At 37.6% G+C, this 15,779-nt stretch overlaps 1 protein-coding gene across 1 annotated transcript in view; it reads right to left on the bottom strand.

Annotated features, from left to right (window-relative positions):
- Positions 1–2,757: 2,757 nt before the first annotated feature.
- ITFG1 (integrin alpha FG-GAP repeat containing 1) overlaps positions 2,758–15,779 on the bottom strand; it is a 214,740-nt gene continuing 201,718 nt past the window's right edge. The window contains exons 16-18 of the mRNA XM_029911788.1: positions 14,992–15,074; positions 6,693–6,810; positions 2,758–4,109 (exon numbers count right to left, since the gene is read on the bottom strand). Of these exons, the coding sequence (XP_029767648.1) occupies positions 4,050–4,109; positions 6,693–6,810; positions 14,992–15,074 (261 nt within the window). The 3' untranslated portion in view covers positions 2,758–4,049. The remainder of the gene's footprint in view (positions 4,110–6,692; positions 6,811–14,991; positions 15,075–15,779) is intronic.

The raw sequence follows: 15,779 nt of genomic DNA, 5'->3' as shown, positions 1-15,779 counted from the left end.
TACTTTAGTAGTGAATTTGTTCAACTTCTCATCCTATGATTAAAGGTGATATTCATGTGCAATGTACTACAGCTGGATTCTGCAAACACTATTGGAGTTAGTGGAACTACTCATGTTTGTGAAGTTAAGCATGGGCAGAAGCATTTGCAGGATCAGAGACTAATGGAACAGTTGCAGCAGCTGCTGAGCTATAATAAAAGGCTGTTTTACTTTGCGTTATAACTGATTTGGTGCCTCCTCTCTTCCAAATGCCTCTGCCCTGAAATCGCCAGGAGAAGTCCTCTGTTTCAAATTTGGGTGGTAGTGGTAGTGTTCTGCTTTGTTTTTGTTGTAATAGTGTTTGAAACAATGTCAGAGGCATGCTGAGTAGCAGATGGGTGCCTGTTTGTTATAAATCACCAATATTCTATAGCCAGTGAACAATTTTTGACCACATTTGAAGTGCTTAGGATATTCTGTTTTTTATGCTAGGCACATACAAAAATAGGTGTTAATCAGAGAGTTGGAAACTTGTTTAGTGATGCAGAACTATTTTGTTGTCTGGTCTTGTCTGACAGACTGTAAGTGGCTTGTTTGAAAGTTCTTAGTGAGATACAGCCCCCAAATATGAGATGTTGGAAAACACAAGGGCCTCAATCTGCTATCATAATGTAAACATATTTAATGTCATGTTGAAAAAGTTATTCAGTGCAGAGTGTGGAACATCACAATTTAGCCAACTTCCTAAGTGTCTCAGAGGACTCTGGCAATCCTTAGAAAATTTGCCAGGCAGTTGGCTGAGCTGCAGTGCCCCCACATGCATAGTCTCTGTCACATAAAGCTTTACAGGATCATTGCTGCTTGCCTGCATACACGTAGCCAGAACTGTGCCTGAGAACAAAGAAACATTGAGACTTCAGGACAGGTTGATCTCATTAGCGACCAAGAATCCCTTACTTTCTATTTTACGTTGGTTGAGCCGAGTCCATCCTTCTTTATGGTTAAATGTCGTCCACAGAAAGATATACTTTTCCAGGTCTGAAGGCAATCATTCCCCTCTCCTCAGTAGAATTTCATGTGTCACTGATTACACATGTGCCTTAGGCACAGAATGAGCCCTGCTCCTCCTCGGGCCAGCTCATGAAATTTGGGCAAAAATGTAGAAACAAAGATTAGTGTATGGGATCATGTATACTTGGCATCATACTTTTGAGAGATCTACAGGTATTTATAAATCCACGTATAAAACTAATCATTGTGGTTACAATTTTCATGTCACTTTAAAAATATTATTAGTCCAGCATCTTCTCTAAATTTATAGCCCCAATGAGAAAAACATGATGTGGAGAAGAATGGAGGATGGCAGTGGTATAGTCAGTGAACCACTATTGTGGCTTTTCCCAATTTAAGATGTCTTGTAGCTGTAGATCTCTTTAAACCATTATTAAAAAAGTCTTTATCCAAAAATAAAACCACCTAAAGGGAAAATGGGGCAGCAGGCACATTTCGTTGTTGGGGAGAAATTAACTGTGCAGTTGCATTCTGGGAGATGAGAACAATGAAGACTGATATTTATTTCAACAACCATTCGTCAGCTGGCTAGTTGACTGTTTCTGCATAGGTGAGATTTTAGATTGAAGAAGCCTCCAACTAGCATTGTTTACCATGGTTGTGTGCCGTGGGTGTGTTCTGAAAGTTTATAAACTTTAGAACAAGTTCTCACCACCCAATTACTGTGAACAGCACTTGGAAATACACGGTCTAATTACAGTTGCAACCTTGATCTTACTGTTAGTGATGGCAATCTTGCTGAAAATTTTTGTTTTTGACACCTGCAGTATGGAAAGCCTAAGTAAGGTAATAAACATCTTATTGACTAACAGAAGTATTGGGAGCATAAGCTTTCGTGGGTAAGAACCTCACTTCTTCAGATGCAAGTCATTCTTGCATCTGAAGAAGTGAGGTTCTTACCCACGAAAGCTTATGCTCCCAATACTTCTGTTAGTCTTAAAGGTGCCACAGGACCCTCTGTTGCTTTTTACAGATTCAGACTAACACGGCTACCCCTCTGATACTAAACATCTTATTGTAACTTAATGTTTAACAATAAAGCAGTATTTAATGCTTATGATATGTAATGCTTACAATGTATTGTTCATTATCATTATAGGGAAAGCTGCGTGTTGCAACTAGAATCTGTTGCATAATAAAGCTTTTATAAGAAAAGCTTCTAGTCTGTTTATAAATAAAAATTTAAAAACATAATCTGAGTATAAACTGATGCAATGTTGGATTATTGAGTGTGCAAAATATCCTGAAACAAAATCTAAGAGAGGCATAAAACTGACTCATTCAACGCATTGAGATGTTCACTAAGAAACTGACCAGTACATGTGGGAGATATCCGATTACTTTATATATACACACATACACAAGTAGCTGGTACCAGTGAAAGCTTCACAGATTGGTAGAAGTGTATCATGGATGGTTCTCCTCTTATATGAGAGCTCATTTTTAAGTCTCATGACAGTGACAGAATTAAATTATTCTAACCATGATTTACGATGGACATAATCAGTTTAATTTACCAGCCCTGTTTTCCTCTTCTGATCCTCTACTAACAGCTCAATGTTGACAGGTGAATATAGTATCAGAGATTAATGGGGGACAACAGGTTATGGGGCAGTGATCACTCACACAGTGAAACAGACCAACAAGGCTATAATATAAAGATAGCACCAACAATAATATTTGTTTGCACTTAAGCAACAAACATGCTTGATTTAATAAACATTTATTATGAATGCACATTAACAGATTTAAATACACAGAGAATCATGTAAATGCAAACCATTTTAAGAACAAAGGAAAACTGTATTACATAAAACAAAAGCATGATGGTTCTCAGGGAATATGTATTACCATTGCTGCAGTGTAATCTGAATGATGGAAAGCTATTGACATTTTGAATATACAGAACTGAGTTTCTCTTCACACATAATCACTACTCTCTTCCGACAGAATGTGGGGACAGTAGCATAACATGCTCTCATGTAAGAAGTTTACATCAAGGACTTTATATGAACCATAGAATACCTCAGCCCTTAATCATCAATGGCCTTTGGGATGGAAACAGGCAGGCCAAACATAGGAATCAACCCCAGTCTCCTTTACAGGTTTTTCTTTAAGCTTTTCCCCAAGAAAATCAAATTCCATTCATAATTTTGATGGCCATTTGTTTTCATAATTAAATGTAAGTATAGTCACATTGATATGCATCAATACTCAAGCAAAATTCTTCTGATCCCATCCATTCTTGGAAGGCATAATTTTTACATATTTTGGATTATGATAATTAATTTCAGTATAAACTTAGATTTTATTTATTTTTTTAAATTTGAATGCTTCATGCCTAGAACTAATATACATCAACAGTACAGATGTCCAATGATTGGTTATTTGGCTATTAGCTTTGTAGATTTATTTCAGTCATTCAGTAAATAAATTCTCTAACTATTGCATGTAAGTACTAAAACAAAGGAAAAAAAGATCTAGACACTTTAGATCAAACACCCCAAGAGTACAGTTATAGTAATTGATGTAAAATGTCTCATCTGAAAATCTGCATTAGGTTCATTTACAGAAATATAATTTATATTGCAGAAATGTATAAATGACAAGACCAACTCAACTGGCACTAAAGGATTCTTCTCACTGAAATACTAACTTCATTTACATGTGACTTCTTTTCCATCAAATGTTGTACTGGAAGAAGTGGCAGTATGTAAACATTGGAACACATGCAATATGATCCCTTACTAAGAAAAATAAATTGACAGCGTTGCTAAATAAAGGCCAATAACTGCCAGTATATACAAACTGTTTACTGAAAGCTCATATTGAGACATTCAGGTCTGATTTTAGTGCTTTTCAAATAAATACCAAAGAATGCAACATTTACAAATAACACACTAACAATACCCCACCTCCCCCGATCTCCTTTACAAATTGGAATTTTGTGTTTTGATTAAGCAAATGAATAGCAGCTTCTTCATAGATCTTAAGGCATGTTACATAGCATCAAAATGGAACCGATGGGCTTCTTGTCGTTTCTCTCTGTCATCTGCTTTCTGAAAAATAAACCATAACACTTTACAGAATACAAGAGACAGTATAGCACATACCTTGCATTCTAATAGAAAATTAGTTGTCAAATGCCACAGAATGGCTGTTTTTTCAACTCGGTCATTCAACAGAAGACAAAAAGCTAACTAACTGCCTCAACAATTAATACTTAATAGGTGTCAGTTTATAATAGCAATAATCTGCTCAAAATTGGCTGCTGCCGTTAAATGACGAGATGTTTTAGTATTAATCACCCAATGCTTTGGGTTATTCTAATGAATGTTTTTTTCAAGGATTATTGCTTAAGTAGTTAAATGAAAAATGCTTCTTAGTGCGCTTTTATGTCATCTGCATTGTAAAAGAAGATAAATATGATGAATGGTGAATTGGCTCTGAAGCAACCATACATGGTTCCAACTCAGTTGTAATTTAAGAACTAGATTTTCTTAAAATTACTGTTAACAGAACCAAAATTGAAAAATTTGGCAAAAGGGACAGTAAGATTGTAGCAATTCAACCAATACTACATTAAGAACTGCAGATGAAAAATTGGGGTTCCACTTAGTTTGTGGGCATATACATGTGTATAAACAGTGAACAACTGGGAAGATAAATAAATTTCTTTCCTTATTTGGGTGCTACACATGCAGATCTGTCAAAACAACAGTGTTACTGACATGTGTGTGTTTGGATAAACAAGGAGAGTATTCAGCTTGTACCTGTATCTGTATGGTCTTTAGTTAAATGTAGTAATTTTCCATGTATTTTATTTCCTCTCTCCAGTCCAGAATATCTTGCCTATGAACTTCTTTCCAGAGTTTACTAATGTTGGATGAACTTTATTGGGAACTGAGATTAGCCTCATGTGAGAAATAAACTGTTTGTCTGCAGCTACAGAGTCCTAACAGCATTTCTAATATATACATGAGCAAGCAATGAATCGCTCTGTCAATTTATCTGACTTGCACAATTCTTCTTGCTTGCTACTTGCGGCTAATACTTTTTTATTTTTATTTTATTTTTTAAGAGTGAGTAAAATATTGTTATTGTTTGTCACCATCATGATATAGGCATGTGCCTGAGCTGGTAACTTTTCACAACAATTTTACTAGGTATCTATGCTATATCTACCTCATTTCTATAATGAAAGCTAGGTTGTGGGAAACATGATACCACCTGCTTTGGCTCCATTCCAAAGATTTCCTTGTTAGAGACCCCCAAGTGTACAATGGGGCACCCTGTTGGGTTGTGTTCTACTGGATTTTGCTGTTTTAGTCTTCTGTGACGGGCTTACAGTTCTCAGTGTAGTTAAAGCCCCCCCCCACACACACACTTTAAAAACAATTTCCATTCAGTTGTGTTCTCTCTTTCAGGCATTCTGAAAGTGTTAAAGACGATTTCTGAATTGACAATAATAATACTAATAGTTAACTTTTAAAGTGCTGTCTATGTAAACTGATTAACCATCACATTATTCCTATGTGGTATCATGATCACTATACAGATGGGGAAACCAAATCAGAGTGTCTGAGTGATTTGCTCAAAGGTCACACAGCAGGGCAAAGGGAGGATTAGAACTCAGGAGTTCCAGGATCCTTGCTCATCTGACATCTATCTGAATGTTTAACTGGCCTTTTAGTTCACAAACAATGCCAGGCATACCAAGTCAAAAATGCAGTAATTTTATTTGACAGCTGTAATTATGGTATGCTAGGTAGTAGCACTTATTGGCCTTCCTGACAGTTGAATATTATTGTGAACTGAGAGTGGTTAAGAAAAATGGGAACACTTTTCTTTTGTGACATGAAAGAACCCTCTCAAAATGCTTCTTCAAATCAATGAATTTCTATATGCTGTAGTGTATTTCAGCTATATTCAACAAAACAGCCAATATGTCCATGATAAAATCACACACAGTCTTAAATGTTAATGTTAGTCAGTGAGGATACAAAATGACAAGGAATGTTTTCCTTTTCTCTGAACTACCAGCGGAACTGAAGAAGGGTAAGCTGGGGGTTTACATTTAGTTTTATTTCCAGACTCATATTATTCCTTTAAACTCTGATCAAAGGCTGAGAGTGCAAGATATCCAAGATATTCATCCTGGATATGAACTAGGGTGACCAGGTGTCCCGATTTTCAGAGCTGTGTCTTATATAGGCGCGTATTACCCCCGACCCCTGTCCTGATTTTTCACACTTGCTGTCTGGTCACCCTAATATGAACTGAAAATTTTCCATTTAGTTATGAATTATGGTTTTCCCTGAACTATCAACACTTACCAGTTATTGCCAAATTTCCATTTTTATGACTCAGAATTAAAACTAAATACCAAATATTTGTTTCTAAGGTTTCAATAAATCCTAAATTATCCTAATTTTGTGGATAATAATAAAGTCTGATACCTTTCAGGCATGAGAGGATTATTATAGATTGATTAATTTAGTGATACCCCCCCCCAAAAAAACTTTTCAAACTGAAAAACACTATTCAAAACAACACAGCATAGTGCATATATTAAAATATTAGTAAGTTTAAAGTATTGTAAAGATACATCTAGAAAATCATTTCCACTTAATTAAGCTTACCTTTTCTTGCCAGTGCAATATGCCAATTATTGCTAAGATAAAAACGCAGACACCAATTAGGGCTATAGCTGTGAGCAGCACAATGTTACTTGGGGTCAGGTACAGCTTGGCACTCCAGCTACAGAGAAGAGGAAAAGCAAAGGAAACCTCAGTAACTCTTCATTAGGAAAAAGAGTAGATTCAATAGAGATTATGTTTACAAAAATATAAAGGTAGTAAGGTGACCATGACTTGCTCTTCAAAAGCCAGGGGCTTTACTGAAAGACCTCCCCATATAATGTTTACCTACAAATATAGGGTTTAATATCATTGCCATTTCCAAGTAATGCCATCTCTAAGCTTAGTTTCTATTGAACTATTCACAAAAGTACTATGGTTAGCCTCAGGGACTGACTTTTTCATTAAGGCACTCCTTAATGTGGCACTCCTTTTGCAGTGGGCATGGAAGGGAGCAAAATAAAATGCACAGGATAAGCCTCCAAAAAACCGTGCCTGAGACTTAGGTGAAGGGAAAAAGAGCAGAGAAACAGTCCACCTGGCATGCTGCCTCTTTTGCCAAGAAAGCCCCTTTGCTGCAACACAGTACTGCAGGGGACATGGGGAGCAGTCATTGTACATTTCCATCAGTCATCTGCATATCTACACTGTTCAGAAATTAATGCTGCATTAAGTTCCTCTCTGTGCCTGCATAAGCCTCAGAACCCACTGTGCAGGCATGGCAAGGACAGCCAATGACAGCTGTGCTTCCAGGGAAAAAGAGAGGCCAGGCAGCATCGTGGAGAGTCACCACACTGTAGAGTAGTGCTTCATTTCCTTGTAGATAGAGAAATGGGGGTTCCATAGGGTACAGATGCCTTGCTTCCTGTCTCCTCCACAAAAACCCTGCATTTGGAGGGGAAATGTATAAAAAAGTCTGCCTGACAAACTTTGTGGAGTTTCCTGAGTGCTCTAGGTTTTACTCCATCAGGAAATAATGTGGCCTTAAATCAGGTTATAACAGGGCATTTCTATGAGATACAGAGATAGCAACAATTTCAGTATTTGTGACAAACGTCTTTGCACATCCCATACTATTAGAGTGCATTGAGAGACAAAGTGACTTAGTCTCTCTAATCTGTTTTATTCCACTTTTTTGTGCTTGGGTATTCATAACAACTGATTTTAAAACATGTAGTAGATACCTTATGCAGAGTACACTACAGACTATAATAGTGGAAAGATTTTTCACATCAGAATAATTTTTACTGTTGATAATAAAGGAGTTTAGGATCCAGAAAGCGTACTCCTGAGCTGTAGCATATTTCTGAGCCATTAAAGACTATGTTCAAAAATATAGTTTTATTGGTTTCATATACATCAGATGTGCCAGTGTGATATGGTGTTTTATGAAAACCAGCCCTATTAATCCTAGGGAGTTAATAAACAAGATGTCAATACAGTCACATAAGGCTGTAAGACAACTATAGCCAATCAAATGTCATCTCATTCTTTCCTTGAAGTACAAATTGTTTGATATTGATTTTACTTAAGTATTTCAGCAAAATTAGCTGCAAGTGCCTCATTTGTGGTGATGAGATATAATGTTTTCAACCTGCAAACATAAAAATGTTAGCATTTTAGAGAACTGACATATTAGGCACAATCTACAGAATTTCTGTAAAAACAGATGGATTCACAAGGAACTGCATCCCTCCCTATCCTGCAGCTCTCCAACACCTTCCCTTTAAGGGACAATTTATCAGCCTCCCTGATGCCTTTTTCTGACTTTGTCTATGGGAGGGGTGATCTGGGCTTGCAATGTAAAGTCCATGTCTGCAGTACGCTTAGCTTAAGTAGTTCATTTCCTGCATGTCCAAATATTAACAGAAAACCCTCTGAGGTATAGCTCCTTGCATCCAAAAATCTCAAGGCACTTTACAGCCATTTATTTAGCCTCATGCCTTTTTTACCTACGAACTGAGGCACAGATTTGTTAAGTTTTTGTAACTTTAACTAATACTTGGATCTTTTTAAAATATTTAAGTTATTTTGAAGAAAGATACATTCAAATTTGTCATATTTTCAAATAGGAATAATCCACCTTTAAAGCTCACATCATTTTAAACATTCAGCTCAAACTTTGTGACCAAATAAGACTCTGCCATTCAGGACTCACTTCCTAGTTCCTGCTTCAAACTCCAGTGGCAAAATCTTGTAACGTACATATTACTGCCTACCTCTTATTACATATGTTTAAAAATACAGCATTTTTTGTTTCTTTTAAATATTACATGATTGTTGCATGTAGTAGTTCTGAGCATATCTTATTTTTTTAAGTGACTTGCTCAAAGGCATATAGTCAGTCAGTGCCAAAACTGGGATTATAATCCAGGCGTCTTGACTCCTCGTCCCCTGCTTTAACCTAGACATACAGTCTCTATGTAACAAATACTGCATTAAGAATCAAAGGCAACTTTTTCTCTCTCATGTTTAGAGAACTGTTGTGTTTTCATTTAAAAGTTTAAAGTTAAGATTCTTCTAACAAGCAGCAATTAAATTTGGATTAAATCAAAATTTATTGACTAATGAGGTCAGTCTCTGTAGTCAATAAATCTTGAAATAGACTGAAAAATGAAATCAACGTGTATTTTATTTATAAATAGATTTGGAGAAAATATTCCTTCAGAAACACAAGGAGGGAAATAAAAGTGCCTAAGAGGTTGGTTGTAGCTGAAAGTGGTACACTAGAATCTATAAAAATATCAATGGCAGTGAGAGTGCATAGAAAATTAATTATTGCTAATTTGAAGAACAGTACACTTGCATTACTTGCACAGTACACTTTGTCAATGAGATTTTATTTTTAAACAGGATTCCTAATATGTTTACAGTTTTTGTATTTGGAGATGCGTGCATGTATTTTTGGCATGGGTGACTAAGTGCTGGTCACAGCCCCAGTTCAGCAAAGTACTTAAGAATGTGTCAAATTTTAAGCATGTCAATAGATTAATACATTTTAAGGCTGGAAAAGATTGTATCAATCATCATCTAATCTGACTTCATGCGTAACATAGTCCATAGAATTTCACCCAGTAATTCCTGCATCAATTTCTGTTTGCACTAGAGTGTAATAATCTTTTAGAAAAATATTTAAGTATACAGTAAGGCAGTCTGTCTTTCTAAAGAGTAATGGTCTGTCCCACTGAGAAGTTAGGGGCTTTATGTAGAAATCACTGGGGAAGTTCTATCACCTATGTTATACAGGCGGTAATGGCCCCGTCTGGCTTTAAATATCTATGAATCCTTCCAGATCTTCTACTACAGGACTACTTGCATGCTTAAACTTAGACAAGTGCTTAAGTACCTTGCCGAACTGAGGTCTATTTGCATAAATTGCTCAATATTCTCCCATTTGGAGTATTAAAATGAGCACCTGTGTAAGTCTACATAGAGAGATGAATTGAGTTGCCCAAAGTCACCAGCAGGGCAATGCCAGAGCTGGTAATGAAACTCAGCTCTTCTGAGTCCCAGTCCAGTGATCTATTACGTCCCATTGAACTGAGCAAAGAAGCAAGTAATTTACCTGACTTCTTATTCTGGCATCATTTGTAGGCTAGCCAGTAAGAATCAACCAATTTTAAAATAGCTTCTAAAGCAGTTTATAAAATTAAGGAGAGGGCCAAATAGATCATAGGGTTATTCTTGAAGAAACCCCATGGTCCAGTTACACATTTTATTCAAAAGGCAAAGTGCCTTTTATATAGTTTATATAATAGATTGGGTTCCCTGACCACTCAATTAAAAATTTAAGTCAGTCAAATCTGCTAATATACAATGAATATTTGGTATCCTACAGATGATAATCTATTGCATAGAAGTATAGATAGAAAGAAAAATGGATCTTTTAATACTTGAAGTACACATAGGCCTAATGCCACTCACCCCATCCAAACACCCAGAACTAAGGGGAGGTTCAGATCCAGAGCTGAACATATGGCTCATGCCTATCTCAGATTTGAACTCTTGGGGTGAGGGGACTTCAACCTATTTTTAATGCTAGGAATGGAGCACATGTAAGGCCAAATTTCCAAAACAGGGTACAACTGGTGGACCTACCCAAGACATGCACACACCCACTGTGGCTCAAAAAAAAAAAAAAAAGTACAACTGTGGGTGTAAACAAACAAATGTGGTAATAGGGTAGCTAGACTGTCAATTCCGGCACCTGCAGTGGGCCTGTTTGTGGTGCACACGTGGGGTTTTGCAAGTGCACAGATTTAACTTTGAAGTCTTATGAGGATGATTACGTATCAGTCAGCACTGTTCTATATTTCACTGCTGATTAATGCAGCTACTCTGGAAGTGAGGGTGACTCCTGAGTAGCAACCTTTCCCTCCAGGATTTGACCCCGTCTGTTCTCAATTCATTGTGCTTAGCTCTGAAATTTTGGCCCTTAAAAATGTTTTGTCTTTAAGAGACAGGGAAGGGAGCTTTTATTATGGAGAAGGATTAGGGAGAAGAGTCTGATGACAAGGGTCAAATTTGGCAGAAAAAGGGGATGTTAAGCTCCACTCACAATTGCAGAATAGCTGGATGTTTCAGCTAAATTGATCATCAGTGAAATAGTAAAGTGTAAACCTATAAATCTTCATTAGGATTCAAAGTTAAAACCCCATTGAGATGAATTAAGCAGGTCTCTCTAAAGTGGTACTGTTCAGTTTGGCTGGCTGCAGACTTGAGAGAACAGACCATTTTGTCCTGATAATTTGTATATTTGAAGAGAATAGAGGATTCATTCCTTAGGCAAGTTCTTCCTATTTTATTATGTTACTGAAGGAAAGAATCAATTCTGTCAATAGAAGAATGGATTAATTTCCTTAATGCCTGTTTATCGTTGGAAAAGGCTATTCACAGAGAACGAGGATTTACTGGGACTTTTGAGAAAATGTGGAAGTATTGCTTGGGGATTTAAGGAATCTGAAAAGGACTTAAATACAAATAGGGATTGCACCCGTATACTTCTCTAGGATGTAGAAAGAAGAATTGATTTTTTTTTAAAGGGGTTTCTTTCCCGTTTAGGAATATCAGGTGTGTATAGTCTAGTCTTCCCTTATTCCTTGATGTGTCAGAGCAGCTGCATTGTGTTCACTCCCACCTTAAGTGAAAGCAAAAGTACAGAGGGATGCGCTTGAATCTGTATGTTTAAATCTGTAATAAACACTTCTTTTCTCCAAAATGTCAGTTACTGAAGTTATATAAGAAAGTTTTAAACAGCCTGACTAAAAGCCTCTTCCCCTCAACTGCTCATCTTCTCCTCTCTTGACGCATGACATCATTTCACTCATTTTTCCCATCACCAAAACCTGCAGTCATGGGGTGTGACGGGAGCTCAAGAAGACATTCCCAAGCTGTCTTTACTCTAGCTATCTCAGATCCCAGAGCAGTTAAATCCACACAGAATCCTGGTTAATTACTCGTAGGGCTAGTCTGCACTAAAGCACATGCTGGTGCAGCTTCAGTGCTTTGGGACATCAGGTAGCTAGATTAAAGCTAGCTCAGGTATGTCAACTTGAGCTGCAATCATGCCCATTAAATGCAATCTAGACATAATCTTAGGAAATGTCTATGTGTAGTGAAAGTTTTCAATATGTATATTTCTCCTGTTTTCACGTAATCTCCAATTTTGGGTTCCGCCTATTGTCATTCTACAGTGTCCGTATCTGCATGTGTTTCCTCTATGAGAAAACTAAACCCAGTAATTTGAAAACAAGAGGATTTAGAGAGATTTCTGTACAGGGGTACTTTTCAAATACATAAGGCTAGAACATTAAATCTTAAGGCTGATGTAATTCTTGTGCTTAATCGCTAACGCAACATAGTTTATATAAAAGTGATGTCACGTCTCATCTCTTCTCATATTTGATTCTACAGTAAAGGTATAATGCTTAAATTGTGATATAAGAATAATTTCATTATATATAAAATTGACTTCACTGCAAGATCAAGCAGAAGAGAAAGCAAGAATGTGACTAATAAAGTCTTTATTATGACTAGGGGTCTACCAAATTCACAGCCGTGAAAATCACATCACGGAACGTGAAATCTGGTCTCTGGCTGCCCAGCTCTGAAGGCAGAGTGGAGAACAGCTGTTGCTGGCCGGGTGCCCAGCTCTGAAGGCAGCGCTGTGGCCAGCAGCAGCGGAGAAGTAAGGGTGGCATGATATGGCCACCAGCAGCTGCTGTTCTCCGCTCTTCAATACTGCTGCTGCTGCTGGCGGCATTGCTGCTTGCAGAGCTGGGCACCCGGGCAGCAGCCGCAGATTTCCCGCCGCTAAGCTTCAGGCAGTGCCACAGTCAGCAGCAGCAGCAGCGGAGAAGTAAGGATGCCAATACCGCAACCCCCTAATAGGCTTGCGACCTCTTTTTGGGTCAGGGCCCCAGTCTGAGAAACGCTGTGGAGAAATCACACATTTTTTATGGGTTGGTCACGGTATAAATAGCAAATTTCATGGATGTGTTACACGTCTGCGAAATGTGCTATTTATGCCATGATCAATCTGCGAAAAATGTGTGATTTCTCCGCGATTTAAGTAGACCCCTAATTATGACAGATATATTCAATAACAGCAAAAGTAGCACAGAAAAGTGCTGGCTAAGTCCATATTTTTGGTATAAATGTTTTTATTCTAAATTTATTTCAGTATGAAAGTCCTCCTTCAAGGAACCCTCTGACCCCTAGCTACAGGAAAATACACATATCCATGGCAACACACACCATAGGTTGAAAGGCTGAACAGAAACCTTTGTATCTAACTGGACGCACTGACTGTATATCTGATGAAACCAAAAAAGTCTATTTTTCCCATGACCATGCTTTCTATTTGGTCAAAAAGCAAGTTGGCAGGTATGTTTTCATTTATAGAAATATACTTAATGGATGCTCACTGTAAATATATAAAATGTTTATGCAAATACCTGTATGTTCAATAATTTAAAGAGAAAATACTAATATTACCATAGTGTGAAATGCACAATATATTTTAAATATGACTGTCTTGATCCGCAGAAAGAAATAAAGCTGCATGCTTATTTACAAGACTCTCTCATACAGATGAGGGAATATGTACACATATTCCACAAAAACATGTATACATATTCTCTCTCCATCCGCTTCCTCCCCCACAATTTAGCAATGGTCATGAATGAACACATCTATAATATACCAAGTATGACACACTGACAATATCCTGTAATAGCCTGAACAAACTTTATGGAATTAAGATAAAGTATATTGAATTAAGTTAAACCTGACTGAACTAGGGTCAATACTTTGGGGTACATTGTATAAAAAATGCAATTGTGTGTTATTGGGGCATTGTATGTACCTTCTCTACTAGGGAAGGGGGGATGCTAATGTTCTTCCTCCATTATCAACTCTTTGAAGCCACTCACCTGGAGAGATTTGCACATACTAGTTCAAACTGGAATCTCCAGGGACCAGACAAAGCAAGGGTTTTTGGACAAATAGCCTGGTTTTAAATTGGCTCAGGGTCTTCTACCTGACACAGCAAATGGACAGGATCCCTGGTCCATGGAGGGCTCCAATCCTTTGGGGAGGGTTGGAAGGACAGGGCCTCCTGAGGCCTCATAAGACTGAGTGCTTGTTCTGAGATGAAGCTGTGATTAACTTGTAACCACAAAGAATCCCCCTTACATGGGGTTTGAAGGACTGTTCCTGCCAGAATCCATGTTAGGATTGCGGTGAACTCTGGTAAGCTTATTAGCACGCATATAGGTTCTTTTATTGTTTTCAGTGTGGAATGCTTTTTACCTTAAGAATAAAGTAGGCTTGCATAGGAAGTGTTGTATGGTGCTTTATAACTGTAACAATTACACCTATCAGTCTCTGCAGAGAAAGCAGACAGGCATACCTGGGCAGCCTGTCTCTGCTGGGAATGACACAGTGAAGGCAGGGAATGGTGCAGCCTGGAAATAGCATGGTCAGAAGGGAGAGAGAAACGTGTCTCCACCCAAGAGAGATGACAGCTGGAGTGTCTGGAAACTAGAGTGGCTGCTCTTGATGGACAATTAGGGGGGGGAACACAGTTGCTATTGCCCTGAACGGACACACCAAGTTCTGAATATGCTAATCTGCTCTTCAGATAATCAAATGTAACTAGCTACACATGAAAAGAAAAGACCTTTTCTGTTAGCATTTTTATTAATTATTCCACCATCATTCATTCATATTCCATGACACACAATTACAGTTCTGCATCCATAGTATCATTTGCAAAATCTACTTCAAACAATGATACTACCTTCGAGGAACGTTGTGTGGATATGGAATGACTATAAGTTGGGAGTTCGGGATGATAGCTGTCCATTCCTGTTTTCTTTCGGACTGAAAAAAGAAATGAAGGTGTGTCCACTTCTTACAAATTAATACAAATTTTAAATATACTGAACTTTTCTGATTAATGTTATACAAGAAAAAAAAAAAAGCTCAAAGCATTAATTTTCCAGGAGACAGGAAAGAATAGTGATAATTCTCTAACATTAATATAAAGATTTTTTTATACTGAAAGATCCCAAAGCAATTTACAAACTGAATAAAAACAATATATAAGGATCACTTCATCCACCACTGAAATACCACAATCTCTGAGGTGAAACATGGCAGTGTTTAAAAAGTGCACATTAGCACTGCAGTTTAGAGCAGGAAGTGAAGAATACTATATCCAACTGATTCAGTAGGGAAATTTTATATAGGCAGAATTTAATTATCCAAATGTAGTCAGGATACTGGAGTAAACAATCTATTTTTAAAAATAGCATTGTGAGACCTTTCATCACCACAAATTGTCAGGATCATGGTTTTACATTTCCTCTGAAGGAAGGTTCCTCCAGCAGAACCATTCCCCTGGCACCATGCTGGTAAGAGTACAATACCAACTCAGAGGGAAGTAGGTGATTCAAAGGTGATAGACATTGTTTTCCTGCCCTACCCTGGAATTCTCTGGTGTTTCCCAGCCAAGTACTGAATCATGTGGGCCTCATCCACCTGGGGAGATCTGATGGGATTACAGTATAAATGAGTGTGGTTGCT

Source organism: Terrapene carolina, unplaced genomic scaffold (assembly GCF_002925995.2).
Source record: "Terrapene carolina triunguis isolate 2854851 unplaced genomic scaffold, T_m_triunguis-2.0 Scaffold130, whole genome shotgun sequence".
Classification (NCBI taxonomy): domain Eukaryota; kingdom Metazoa; phylum Chordata; order Testudines; family Emydidae; genus Terrapene; species Terrapene triunguis.
Note: the sequence above shows the minus strand (reverse complement) of the source record. Positions and strands in the feature narration are given on the sequence as shown.